Source organism: Nerophis ophidion, linkage group LG14 (assembly GCF_033978795.1).
Source record: "Nerophis ophidion isolate RoL-2023_Sa linkage group LG14, RoL_Noph_v1.0, whole genome shotgun sequence".
Taxonomy (NCBI): domain Eukaryota; kingdom Metazoa; phylum Chordata; class Actinopteri; order Syngnathiformes; family Syngnathidae; genus Nerophis; species Nerophis ophidion.
Window position 1 is genome coordinate 53,064,557 of NC_084624.1, and position 14,350 is coordinate 53,078,906.

At 43.1% G+C, this 14,350-nt stretch overlaps 1 protein-coding gene across 1 annotated transcript; it reads right to left on the reverse strand.

Annotated features, from left to right (window-relative positions):
* Positions 1-6,669: 6,669 nt before the first annotated feature.
* On the reverse strand, positions 6,670-9,375 carry neurod6b (neuronal differentiation 6b). Its single transcript, XM_061921150.1, has one exon. It carries the CDS (start codon positions 9,373-9,375, stop codon positions 8,347-8,349), a length of 1,029 nt encoding a protein of 342 aa, XP_061777134.1. The 3' UTR covers positions 6,670-8,346.
* Between the last annotated feature and the right edge of the window lie 4,975 nt (positions 9,376-14,350).

Sequence of the window (14,350 nt, forward strand, 5' to 3'; positions counted from 1 at the left end):
ACCTGTTGTTCACTATTCTTTATTTATTTTAAATTGCCTTTCAAATGTCTATTCTTGGTGTTGGGTTTTATCAAATAAATTTCCCCCCAAAAATGTGGCTTATACTCCAGTGTGTGAGGCTTGTGTGGCATTGTGACTTTGGTTCTTCCAGGGATGCATCGAAGTGATGAACACAACAAGGTAAGATATAAATGGCCAGAGGTGGGTAGAGTAGCCAGAAATTGTACTCAAGTAAGAGTACTGTTACTTTAGAGATGTATTACTCAAGTAAAAGTAAGGAGTAATACATCAGCAGTGGTGAACATGCCCTTTCCCAACTACTTTGGCATGTTTTACAGCCATGAAATTCTAAGTCAATTATTATTTGCAAAAAAAATAAAGTTTATGAGTTTGAACATCTTTGGAGGTGGGAGGAAGCCGGAGTACCCGGAGGGAACCCACGCATTCACGGGGAGAACATGCAAACTCCACACAGAAAGATCCCGAGCCTGGATGTGAACCCAGGACTGCAGGACCTTCGTATTGTGAGGCAGACGCACTAACCCCTCTGCCACCCTCCGGGTACTCCGGCTTCCTCCCACCTCCAAAGACATGCACCTGGGGATAGGCCCCTCCCACCTCCAAAGACATGCACCTGGGGATAGGTTGATTGGCAACACTAAATGGTCCCTAGTGTGTGAATGTTGTCTGTCTATCTGTGTTGGCCCTGCAATGAGGTGGCGACTTGTCCAGGGTGTACCCCGCCTTCCGCCCGATTGTAGCTGAGATAGGCGCCAGCGCCTCCCGCGACCCCAAAAGGGAATAAGCGGTAGAAAATGGATGGATGGATGGAGTTTGAACATCAAATATGTTGTCTTTGTAGCATATTCAACTGAATATGGCTTGAAAAGGATTTGCAAATCATTGTATTCCGTTTATATTTACATCTAACACAACTTCCCAACTCATATGGAAACGGGGTTTGTAGTTTAACTTTGCGTGTGCTATTAAGTCTGCACGCGTGTTAATAAATGTGGTCGATCAGGCCCTAAATGTGCACTCCCAGAGCCCATCACTTTAAGACACAACGCCGAATCCCTGCAAATTAGTTTGGTTCCTCCTTTGGATTGTGTTTACTTCTCCAGTGCAAGGTGGACTGCAAAGAAGCAGCTTGTTGTCTGATTGTTGACAAATAGTTTCCAAGGTAGGCGAAGACGAGCAGATGTGGTAATCGACAGCAGAGACGATCCAAACCCGGCGCCGGTGCAGCAGGCGGCACCTCAGGGTGTTGCTTGGGTGTCGTAGGATCACACCCTTGCATCCTGGCGGTCACATCGTCACCTGTACACACGGCACACCTGTGTCGTGCAGCGAGACAACTGCTTCACCTGCAAGAAGGAGATCCATTCAAAACAACAAGTCTTCATCCTGACTAGAAAGGATCTTTAAACAAGTGCTTCCTTCCTGCCAGAGGGTCTCATCCACCCATCTGACACCTTAATGAGGTCCTGGCTCACCCCGCCTTAGTCCTCTGCGGCACCAGCTCCACCGTGACCTGCCACACACACACACACACACACACACACACACACACGTTTAATTCTTTCACACATGCATCCACACATTGAGAGGAAGGAGGGGGCCGGCTTGTTCATCTCCCTAAATCGTTCTAATTAAACCACCAAATCCCCTCACCCATCAGCCCAATCCGTGGCTCCGCCCCCAATTCCAAATCGTTATTAGGAATTTCATGAGGGAACAGTTCCTCTCCACCCTGCCAGCACCACCTGCCAAAGCTTGGGAGCGGCGCCGGGATTTTGAGGAGCGATATCAAAATCGACTCGGTACGCACCTGATCTACAACTTGTTACCACAGTAGACCACGGCCTGTATCGAAGAAGAGAAGAATAAGTCCATCCGTCCATTTTCTACCGCGTATTCCCTTTGGGGTCGCGGGGGGCGCTCGTGCCTATCTGAGCTACAATCGGGCGGAAGGCGGAGTACACCCTGGACAAGTCACCACCTCATAGCAGGGCCAACACAGATAGATAAACAACATTCACACACTAGGGACCATTTAGTGTTGCTAATCAAACTATCCCGAGGTGCATGTCTTTGGAAGTGGGAGGAGCCTATCCCCAGGTGCATGTCTGTGGAGGTGAGAGGGGCCTATCCCCAGGTGCATGTCTTTGGAGGTGGGAGTGGCCTATCCCCAGGTGCATGTCTTTGGAGGTGGGAGGGGCCTATTCCCAGGTGCATGTCTTTGGAGGTGGGAGGGGCCTATCCCCAGGTGCATGTCTTTGGAGGTGGGAGGGGCCTATCCCCAGGTGCATGTCTGTGGAGGTGGGAGGGGCCTATCCCCAGGTGCATGTCTTTGGAGGTGGGAGGGGCCTATCCCCAGATGCATGTCTTTGGAGGTGGGAGGGGCCTATCCCCAGGTGCATGTCTTTGGAGGTGGGAGGGGCCTATCACCGGGTGCATGTCTTTGGAGGTGGGAGGGGCCTATCCCCAGGTGCATGTCTTTGGAGGTGGGAGGGGCCTATCCCCAGGTGCATGTCTTTGGAAGTGGGAGGGGCTTCTTCCTAGGTGCATGTCTTTGGAGGTGGGAGGGGCCTATCCCCAGGTGCATGTCTTTGGAGGTGGGAGGAGCCTATCCCCAGGTGCATGTCTTTGGAGGTGGAAGGAAGCCGGAGTACCCGGAGGGAACCCACGCATTCACGGGGAGAACATGCAAACTCCACACAGAAAGATCCCGAGCCCGGGATTGAACTCAGGACTGCTCAGGACCTTTGTATTGTGAGGCAGACGCACTAACCCCTCTTCCACCGTGAAGCCAAGAAGAATAAGTGATCATTACATTTGAACAAAAGTGTAGATAGAACATCCATTTTGGATGCAAATGTTGAATGTGTGGACATGTTTGTGCCAATGGAAACACAAACATATGTTACACTGTGTGTGAATGCAGGGACTATCATGGTGGGACCCACACTAGAAGTGGCCAGGTCAATCAATCAATCAATCAATCAATCAATGTTTATTAATATAGCCCTAAATCACAAGTGTCTCAAAGGGCTGCACAAGCCACAACCACACCAAGGCAAGGAAAAACTCAACCCAATTGGATGACAATGAGAAACCTCCCCCAGCCCCGCCATAGTGGATCTAACATAATAGTGTCAGAGTCCAGTCCATAGTGGATCTAACATAATAGTGAGAGTCCAGTCCATAGTGGATCTAACATAATAGTGTGAGTCCAGTCCATAGTGGATCTAACATAATAGTGTGAGAGTCCAGTCCATAGTGGATCTAACATAATAGTGTGAGAGTCCAGTCCATAGTGGATTTAACATAATAGTGAGAGTGCAGTCCATAGTGGATCTAACATAATAGTGTGAGAGTCCAGTCCATAGTGGATCTAACATAATAGTGAGAGTCCAGTCCATAGTGGATCTAACATAATAGTGAGAGTCCAGTCCATAGTGGATCTAACATAATAGTGTGAGAGTCCAGTCCATAGTGGATCTAACATAATAGTGTGAGAGTCCAGTCCATAGTGGATCTAACATAATAGTGTGAGAGTCCAGTCCATAGTGGATCTAACATAATAGTGTGAGAGTCCAGTCCATAGTGGATCTAACATAATAGTGTGAGTCCAGTCCATAGTGGATCTAACATAATAGTGTGAGAGTCCAGTCCATAGTGGATCTAACATAATAGTGAGAGTCCAGTCCTTAGTAGATCCAACATAATAGTGAGAGTCCAGTCCATAGTGGATCTAACATAATAGTGAGAGTCCAGTCCATAGTGGATCTAACATAATAGTGGGAGAGTCCAGTCCATAGTGGATCTAACATAATAGTCAGAGTCCAGTCCATAGTGGATCTAACATAATAGTGTGAGAGTCCAGTCCATAGTGGATCTAACATAATAGTGTGAGTCCAGTCCATAGTGGATCTAACATAATAGTCAGAGTCCAGTCCATAGTGGATCTAACATAATAGTCAGAGTCCAGTCCATAGTGGATCTAACATAATAGTGGGAGAGTCCAGTCCATAGTGGATCTAACATAATAGTGTGAGAGTCCAGTCCATAGTGGATCTAACATAATAGTGTGAGAGTCCAGTCCATAGTGGATCTAACATAATAGTGAGAGTCCAGTCCATAGTGGATCTAACATAATAGTGGGAGAGTCCAGTCCATAGTGGATCTAACATAATAGTGTGAGAGTCCAGTCCATAGTGGATCTAACATAATAGTGTGAGAGTCCAGTCCATAGTGGATCTAACATAATAGTGTGAGAGTCCAGTCCATAGTGGATCTAACATAATAGTGAGAGTCCAGTCCATAGTGGATCTAACATAATAGTGTGAGAGTCCAGTCCATAGTGGATCTAACATAATAGTGAGAGTCCAGTCCATAGTGGATCTAACATAATAGTGTGAGAGTCCAGTCCATAGTGGATCCATCATAATAGTGAGAGTCCAGTCCATAGTGGATCTAACATAATAGTGTGAGAGTCCAGTCCATAGTGGATCTAACATAATAGTGTGAGAGTCCAGTCCATAGTGGATCTAACATAATAGTGTGAGAGTCCAGTCCATAGTGGATCTAACATAATAATGAGAGTCCAGTCCATAGTGGATCTAACATAATAGTGTAGGAGTCCAGTCCATAGTGGATCTAACATAATAGTGTGAGAGTCCAGTCCATAGTGGATCTAACATAATAGTGTGAGAGTCCAGTCCATAGTGTATCTAACATAATAGTGTGAGAGTCCAGTCCATAGTGGATCTAACATAATAATGAGAGTCCAGTCCATAGTGGATCTAACATAATAGTCAGAGTCCAGTCCATAGTGGATCTAACATAATAGTGTAGGAGTCCAGTCCATAGTGGATCTAACATAATAGTGTGAGAGTCCAGTCCATAGTGGATCTAACATAATAGTGAGAGTCCAGTCCATAGTGGATCTAACATAATAGTGTGAGAGTCCAGTCCATAGTGGATCTAACATAATAGTGTAGGAGTCCAGTCCATAGTGGATCTAACATAATAGTGTGAGAGTCCAGTCCATAGTGGATCTAATATAATAGTGAGAGTCCAGTCCATAGTGGTTCTAACATAATAGTGTGAGAGTCCAGTCGATAGTGGATCTAACATAATAGTGTGAGAGTCCAGTCCATAGTGGATCTAACATAATAATGTGAGAGTCCAGTCCATAGTGGATCTAACATAATAGTGAGAGTCCAGTCCATAGTGGATCTAACATAATAGTGAGAGTCCAGTCCATAGTGGATCTAACATAATAGTGTGAGAGTCCAGTCCATAGTGGATCTAATATAATAGTGAGAGTCCAGTCCATAGTGGTTCTAACATAATAGTGTGAGAGTCCAGTCGATAGTGGATCTAACATAATAGTGAGAGTCCAGTCCATAGTGGATCTAACATAATAGTGAGAGTCCAGTCCATAGTGGATCTAACATAATAGTGAGAGTCCAGTCCATAGTGGATCTAACATAATAGTGTGAGAGTCCAGTCCATAGTGGATCTAATATAATAGTGAGAGTCCAGTCCATAGTGGTTCTAACATAATAGTGTGAGAGTCCAGTCGATAGTGGATCTAACATAATAGTGAGAGTCCAGTCCATAGTGGATCTAACATAATAGTGTGAGAGTCCAGTCCATAGTGGATCTAACATAATAATGTGAGAGTCCAGTCCATAGTGGATCTAGTTAATAGTGTGAGAGTCCAGTCAAAATGGAGCAAAGGTCATCAATGACCACTCCCCATCGCACTCGGTTCCAGGCTATTCTGGCCATTTCAGTCCAGTGGGTCACGTGATTCTTTGACTCTGTGGTCCCACTGGTCCACTTCCTGTCGCTCCCACAAAGCTGCATTCACGGTCGTGTCCTGCCATCGGATTTTGTAGACATGCCTCAGACAGGTGTTGACCACGTTCACACAGCCACCCGCACTCAACAAGGGAATCGAACCCACGCGCTTCTGCCACACACACACACACACACACACACACGAGTGACGCTGAAAGAGACGAATGAGTGGGGGGGTTAAAGAGGTGCGTTCAAGGCCCCCCAGGGACCAGCAGTGTTTTAATGATGAGACAGAAGATGATGAGTGTGTGCGTGTTCTCAAGCAAATTTAATTTAATACAAGTAATTAAAAATATTATATATATGTATACACAAAATATGAATAAAATACAGTACTAAATATTAAGTAGGCCTATTTTTTTACATTTCCGCTCTCGTTTTTAAATTAGCATATCAACATGTTCCGTTCAAATAAATCAATTTGAAAGTGTACATATTTATATTTTAACATATTTTTTAAATGTAGTCAAATTTGAATGTTTTGGGGTAAAAATAATGATTTTATACATTGAGGCCATAGTTCAACTACTTTAAGAAAATGTGTAAATTTGACTCCGAGAAGGGCAAGCGGGGGAAAAAATGGTTGGATGTTTTAAATAATTAATTCAGAACAAACGGAATAAATATGAAATAAATATACAAAATATGCATGTCATCAATGCATTTTTAAAACGTAGACATTTGACTGACAAAGATGGTTTAAAGAAACACATTTGAAGAGGATTAAAACGAAAATGTATGTTTAAAAAAAAAAAAGAGTAAATAAGAGAAAACTGGGAAGCAGATTGTGTTGTCTGGCAAACATCCAACATCTTAAAGTCGTCCAACTGTGGTTTATTTCTGCGCGTACAATTCTCTGAAACACTTTTTTCCCCCTGAAAAATAAGTTTAAGACAATTCCAGCTTGCAGAAAAAATTATCACAACGAAATAAAAACAAACATATTTTTCCATTTCGATTTTTCCCCCCCAATAATGTATCGATTTATTATTAAATGTCCGCCACGGAACACAAACTTCACGATTTCGAACAAGTCGGCAATAATAATACAAAAAACCCCCAAAAAAAAGACAGTCGGTGCAAAATTGAAAGAAAACACTTTGATGTGATTGCATATCAAAAATGGTGTGGTCATAATAAATATTGTCAACAATAAAATCAAACAATCTTTCACATTAAATGCACTAATGCAGTGGTTCTCAAATGGGGGGCGGGGGCGGGGGGGGGGGGGTACTTGAAGGTATGCCAAGGGGTAGGTGAGATTTTTAAAAAATATTCTAAAAAAAATAGCAACAATTCAAAAATCCTTTATAAATATATTTATTGAATAATACTTCAACAAAATATGAATGTGAGTTCATAAAGTGTGAAAAGAAATGCAATATTCAGTGTTGACAGCTAGATTTCTTCATAAATATTGATGTTAAAAGTTGTTTTTTTTAGAAGAAAGGTTTAGAATGAAGTTGATGATTACTTCTATGTGTAGAAATCTTTATTTATAATTGAATCACTTGTTTATTTTTCAACAACTTTTTATTTATTTGTATATCTTTTTTCCCAAATTGTTCAAAAAAGACCACTACAAATAAGCAATATTTTGCACTGTTATACAATTTAATAAAACAGAAACTGATGACATAGTGCTGTATTTTACTTCTTTATCTCTTTTTTTTTCCAACCAAAAATGCTTTGCTCTGATTTGCGGGATACTTGAATTAAAAAGATTTTTCATCACTGCAAAAAGGTTGAGAACCACTGCACTAATGTGTCATAGTTCATAAATAAATAAATACATCATAATAGTCATTTTACATTCACCTGATCAAAACACTATTTACTGCACATAAATAAATGCACTTTTTAAATATGAATACTGCCACAGGACCAGCGTTTTAGGTCATGATTTGAACATTTAAGATTGCATTGCATAGCTTTAATTTGCCTTTATTGCTCGCGCCAATCTCCAAATAAAGATAATTGATCCAAATTCATGTCATTCCAAATTAAACGTGCGTCAAAGTCGCGTTTTGTGCTTCAAGTCCAATCTTCTCGTCTAAAGTGCAGACTTTTTGTGGAGTTTCCGAGAGGAAATCAAAGCGGGAGTTGGTATAGAGCGGCCGTGCCAGCAACTTGAGGGATCCAGGTTCGAATCCCCGCTTTTGCCATTCTAGTCACTGCCGTTGTGTCCTCGGGCAAAGACGCTTTACCCACCTCCCCCCAGTGCCACCCACACTGCTTTAAATGTAAAAATTAGATATTGGGTTTCACTATGCAACTTGAGGGTTCCAGGTTCGATCCCCGCTTCCGCCATCCTAGTCACTGCCGTTGTGTCCTCGGGCAAAGACGCTTTACCCACCTGCTCCCAGTGCCACCCACACTGCTTTAAATGTAAAAATTAAATATTGGGTTTCACTGTGTGAAGCGCTTTGAGTCAGTAGAGAAAAAGCGCTATATAAATATCATTCACTTCGCTTAGTTGTGAAAAGGCGCGTTGAGCTCCGCCTGTGCCGGGAAGGACTGGCCGCGGACGTGCAGGTCGTAGGGGTAGCGGGCCTCCGGGGCCACCCGGTACATGGAGCCGTGCGCCAGGGCCGCGCGCGCCGGAGCCCCGCAGTAGCGCACCCCGTAGTGGTTCCCCTTGCCGTAGTCCGGGGGCTCGTCGTGCTTCAGCGAGAAAAGGCCGTTCAAGTTCACCGGCGGGCTCGGCTGGCTCTCGAAAGGCGGGCTCCCGGCCTCCGGGGACGGGTTCTCGTACAGGAAGGGCTCGTAGGCGCCGCCGTAGCCGAAGGGGCGGAAGGGCTTGGAGGACGCGTCCAAGCCGCCGGAGCCGCCGCTGTGCCCGGGGGGCGTGCTGACGTCCGGGTAGGAGGAGACGGAGTAGACCGGCTCGTAGGGCGGCCGCCCGGAGAACATGACCTCCCCGTTGTGGTCCGTGAGGAAGTTGCGGGCGTTGAGCTGCAGACACCCGGCCACCAGGTTGGTGGTGGGCTGCGAGAGTCCCTTGCACAAAGTCTGTACAAAAGCCAGCAGGTCGGGTCTCTTCCCCGCGCTCAGGGTCTCCGACAGGGCCCAGATGTAGTTCTTCGCCAGCCTCAAGGTCTCGATCTTGGACAGTTTCTGCGTCTTGGAGTAGCACGGAACCACCTTGCGGAGGCTCTCCAGCGCCGCGTTCAGGCCGTGCATGCGGCTCCTCTCCCGGGCGTTGGCCTCATGCCTGCGCATCCTGGAGCGGTCGTGCTGCTGCTCCTTGGCCGGCTTCTTCTTGCGGGGCCCCCGCTTCTTGTGGAGGAGCCCGGCGCCCTCCTCCGCTTCTCGCTCGTCCTCGTCGCCGCGCTCCGAACCCGCCTCGTCGCCGGCGGACGTGCAGGGCAAGTCGTCCTCGCCGCGCGCCGCCGGACGCTCGCGGTGCTCCTGGCCGCCCGAGGGTGGAGCGTCGCGGGGGAAACTGGCACCGAAGCGCGGCTCGATGCTGTGCGTGTCCTCGAATGGAAGAGTCAGCATCATTCCTGCTGGACCAAAACATCATTAGGATGGATGGGATATTTTTTGGACATACAAACATATTTGACAATGAAGTAAAAAAAAAAAAAAAAAAAATTTAAAACTCACCTAAGAAGCAACAAGCATGTTTTAAATCTTCTTCTTGTTCTGCTGCTCAACCTGCAAAATAATAACAAGAACTAACTCGCCTTCCTCTCTTCTGCTCCTCCTCTTCTTCCTCTCTCTCTTCTTCTCTCCTGCAGCCTGCATGCTTACACATTACTTTACATTAAATTATCTTTAAAGTAGGCTGCTCTTCCAGGTAGGGTCCCCTGCACCTCACCTGTGCAGCTCTGGATCTCAAACTGCAGGTGTGACCTCAACCTCTGGACATTAAAGGCCTACTTACACCCACTACTAGCCACCACGCAGTCTGATAGTTTATATATCAATGATGAAATATTAACATTGCAACACATGCCAATACGGCTTTTTTAGTTTACTAAATTACAGTTTTAAATTTCCCGGGAGTTTCGTCTTGAAAACGTTGTGTAATGATGCAGAAAGTCACGCGTTTTTAGGAAGTATGAGCACACACACAGCTAAAAGTCGTCTGCTTTAACGGCGTAATTACACAGTATTTTGGACATCTGTGTTGCTCAATCTCCTGCAATTTGTTCAATTAATATTGGAGAAGTCACAGTGGAAAAATGGAGTTGGGAAGCTTTAGCCTTTAGGCCAGGGGTAGGGAACCTGTGGCTCTAGAGCCAGATGTGGCTCTTTTGATGACTGCATTTGGCTCTCAGGTAAATCTGAGCTGACATTGCTTAACACGATAAGTAATGAATAATTCCGCTGGTAATCACAGTGTTAAAAATAACGTTCAAAATATAAAACATTCTCATGCATTGTAATCCATCCATCCGTTTTTCTACCGCACCTTTTCAAGAAGTCGCATTAAGGATAAGAAGTATTTTATCTATTATTGGTTAGCTTAAGAATAACAATGTCATTAAAAAGAATAAGAGACTTACTAGACTTAAAAATGTTGGCCGTACTTAAAAATGCACGCATTTAGTTGTATTCAGTGTTATAAAATATATTAAATGGCTCTCACGGAAATACTTTTTAAAATAATTGGCTTTCATGGCTCTCTCACCCAAAAAGGTTCCCGACCCCTGCTTTAGCCACACAAACACAGGGTGATTCCTTGTTCAAAATTCTTGGAGGTGAAACGTTACTATGGGTCAGAGCGCGGTCAAGCCAACATGAATCAAGACGGCGTGGCGCAGTGGGAGAGTGGCCGTGCGCAACCCGAGGGTCCCTGGTTCAAATCCCACCTGGTACCACCCTCGTCACGTCCGTTGTGTCCTGAGCAAGACACTTCACCCTTGCTCCTGATGGGTGCTGGTTGGCGCCTTGCATGGCAGCTCCCTCCATCAGTGTGTGAATGTGGAAGTAGTGTCAAAGCGCTTTGAGCACCTTGAAGGTAGAAAAGCGCTATACAAGTACAACCCATTTATTTATCATAATGTCAACCAGCAGGTTTCGGTGAGAAAATGTTGGTTAAAAAGTCAGTTCTTACCGGAGAAAAGCTGAGCTTGTGCCGTCCATGCAGCTGCCGTCGACTCCCCTGAGACACTGCGCGTCAAGACACCCGTGGAGACACCCTTCCGACTATCAGGTACTATTAAACTCACTGAAACACTAGCAACATAATAGAAAGATAAGGGATTTCCCAGAATTATCCTAGTAAATGTGTTTAAAAACATCGGAATCCGTCCCAATGCAATCGCGTTTTTTTTCTTTCTTTTTTTTTCTAGTCCGTCGCTATCAATATCCTCGAACACGAATCTTTCATCCTCGCTCAAATTAATGGGGAAATTGTCGTTTTCTCGGCCCGAATAGCACTTTCTGTTGGAGGCTCCCATTAAAAACAATGTGAGGAGCCCCCACACTTGCGACGTCATCGTCTGCGACTTCCGGTAGAGGCAGGGCTTTTCTCTTAGCACCGAAAGTTGCAAACTTTATCTTGGATGTTCTTTACTAAATCCTTTCAGCAAAAATATGGCAATATCGTGAAATGATCAAGTATGACATATAAAATGGACCTGCTATCCCCGTTTAAATAAGAACATCTCATTTCAGTAGGCCTTTAAAGCTAAAGTTAAAGTTAAAGTACCAATGATTGTCACACATACACTAGGTGTGGCGAAATTATTCTCTGCATTTGACCCATCACCCTTGATCACCCCCTGGGAGGTGAGGGGAGCAGTGGGCAGCAGAGGTGGTCACGCCCGGTAATAATTTTTGGTGATTTAACCCCCAATTCCAAGCCTTGATGCTGAATGCCAAGCAGGGAGGTAATGGCTCCCATTTTTATAGTCTTTGGTATGACTCGGCCGGGGTTTGAACTCACGACCTACCCATCTCAGGGCGGACACTCTAACCACTAGGTCACTGAGTAGGTTTCTTACTGAATAAGTACGGAATATACCATTTGGTAACTGCTGGTATACTACTGGTATACTGTGAAGTGAATTATATTTATATAGCGCTTTTTTCTCTAGTGACTCAAAGCGCTTTACATAGTGAAACCCAATATCTAAGTTACATTCAAACCAGTGTGGGTGGCACTGGGAGCAGGTGGGTAAAGTGTCTTGCCCAAGGACACAACGGCATTTGGTCTAAAGGATGGCGGAAGCGGGAATCGAACCTGCAACCCTCAAGTTGCTGGCACGGCCACTCTACCAACCGAGCTAAACCGCTAAACTGTGATATACTACAGGTATATCAGTATTCTGGTGCACTCTATACCAGGGGTGTCAAACTCATTTGAGAGGAAGAGCCAGGTGGAGAAAAATCTACACCCAAGTGGGCCGGACTGGTAAAATCACGGCGCGATAACTTAAAAACAAAGATAACTTCTGATTGTTTTCTTTGTTTAACAAAGAACAAGCACATTCTGAAATTTTACAAATCATAATGTTGTTTTTTTATACACTTACGTGTTGCGGCTAATAGTTTTCTATCTTTATTTGTCGTTATTTATACTTTCTGAATAAATGATGTGATCATTTTCATCAGTCAACTCTTTGGTGTTCATTTTCAATCCATCAAGATACCGTCATGTCTTGTAATCGTGTTTTGTTTAGTTATGTTCTGTTTTGCTTAAGACTCCATTGTTTCCTGGTTTTGCACTTCCTCGTTTGCTTTGTTTCCATGCCAACCAATTAGTTTTCACTAATCACCACAGCATTATTTAAACCTGTAGTTGCCAGTCAGCCTGGCGACATCACCTCCTACACACCATCTATCACTTGCTAAGCACCTTGTAATGAACCTTGCCAATGATCCATGTCCCGTTCTCGTTCCGTTCCGAGTAAGTTTTTCGTTATTTATGCCATAGTGCAAGTTTTAGTTTTGTGTTCATAGTTTTGCCTAAGTACACGTTTTGTTTTCACTGCCAAGTTTTTGTACTTCCTTGTGAGCGCCTTTTGTTTGTTCCTGTTTTTTTAGTTAAAATTAAATCATGTCCTTGCCTTCACGCCTTGCCCGCTCCAACTTTCGCTTTGCACCTCGGAAAAAGAATCCATGCCCAAGTCCGAGTCTTGAAAGATACAAAAAAATGTATCAAAATCAAATTACAGGATGTTATTTATGTCTTCAACTGGTGCACTAACATCATGTGGTGTTGTTTTTTTTGCACAATAACTTACAAGTAAAGACAACTTCGGATTGTTTTCTTTGTTTAAAAATAGAACAAACACCTTCTGAAAATGTACAAATCATAATTTTGTTTTGGTTTTACACTTACATGTTGCGATTAATTGTATGTATACTTTATTTATCAATATTTATACTTTCTGAATAAATTATGTGATGATGTTCATCAGTCAACTCCATCCATCCATCCATTTTAGTGTACATTTTTAATATATCAAGATAAAAAAGTAATATTAAAATCAAATTGCAGGATGTTATTTATGTAGTTTGCTCATTTTTTTTGCCTGGTGCACTAACATCATGTGTTTTATACTTTTTTTACACAATAACTTAAAAATAAAGACAACTTCAGATTGTTTTCTTTGTTTAAAAATAGAACAAACACATTCAGAAAAATGTACAGATCATAATGTTGTTGTTTTTTTACACTTACATGTTGCAGTTAATAGTATTTGATCTTTATTTGTCCTTATTTATACTTTCTGAATAAATGATGTGATAATGTTCATCAGTCAACTCATTGCTGTTATTTTTCACTCAATGTGAAGTATAATATACCACTTTGGGTATCATTCCAGGTAAGAGAAAATAGTACTCATTTTCTGTCAGACTATAAATCAAAGTGATGATGTCATATACATTTAAAGGTGCCATATGTAAAAATGTCATGTGAATTCATCATTAAATGGCCCTGATACGTCAAAAGGCATTAATAAATCTTCTTTTTCAATACCTTTGAAAATAAGATTTAAAGTCTCAATTTATTTTTTTTTGTTTTCATTTCAATGTCCCGCCTCCACCGTTTGACCAATTAGAAAGTCCGTGAGTGTGTCAGACCCAGGTTGCCAGTTACGCACCGCCCTCTTCATCTGGCTACTGCCACTGGTAAAATTACTAAACATGTCAAACAGTAAATCTAAAAGGCGTCGTTACGACACTCAACTTATTCATGACAAAGCCAGGAACAAAACAAAGATGTGATAATGTTCATCAGCCACCTCATTGGTGTTATTTTTCAATCTATCAAGATAAAAAAAATAATATCGAAATCAAATTAAAGGATGTCATTTATGTAGTTTGCTCATTTTTTTTGCCTGGTGCACTAACATCATATGCTTTATACTTTTTTTTACACAATAACTTAAAAATAAAGACAACTTCAGATGGTTTTCTTTGTTTAAAAATAGAACAAACACATTCGGAAAAATGTACAGATCATAATGTTGTTGTTTTTTTACACTTACATGTTGCGGTTAATAGTATTCTATTT

Bases quoted from the DNA above. Each gene is read 5' to 3' on its own strand.
- neurod6b (XM_061921150.1), bottom strand. From the start codon at position 9,375: ATGCTGACTCTTCCATTCGAGGACACGCACAGCATCGAGCCGCGCTTC.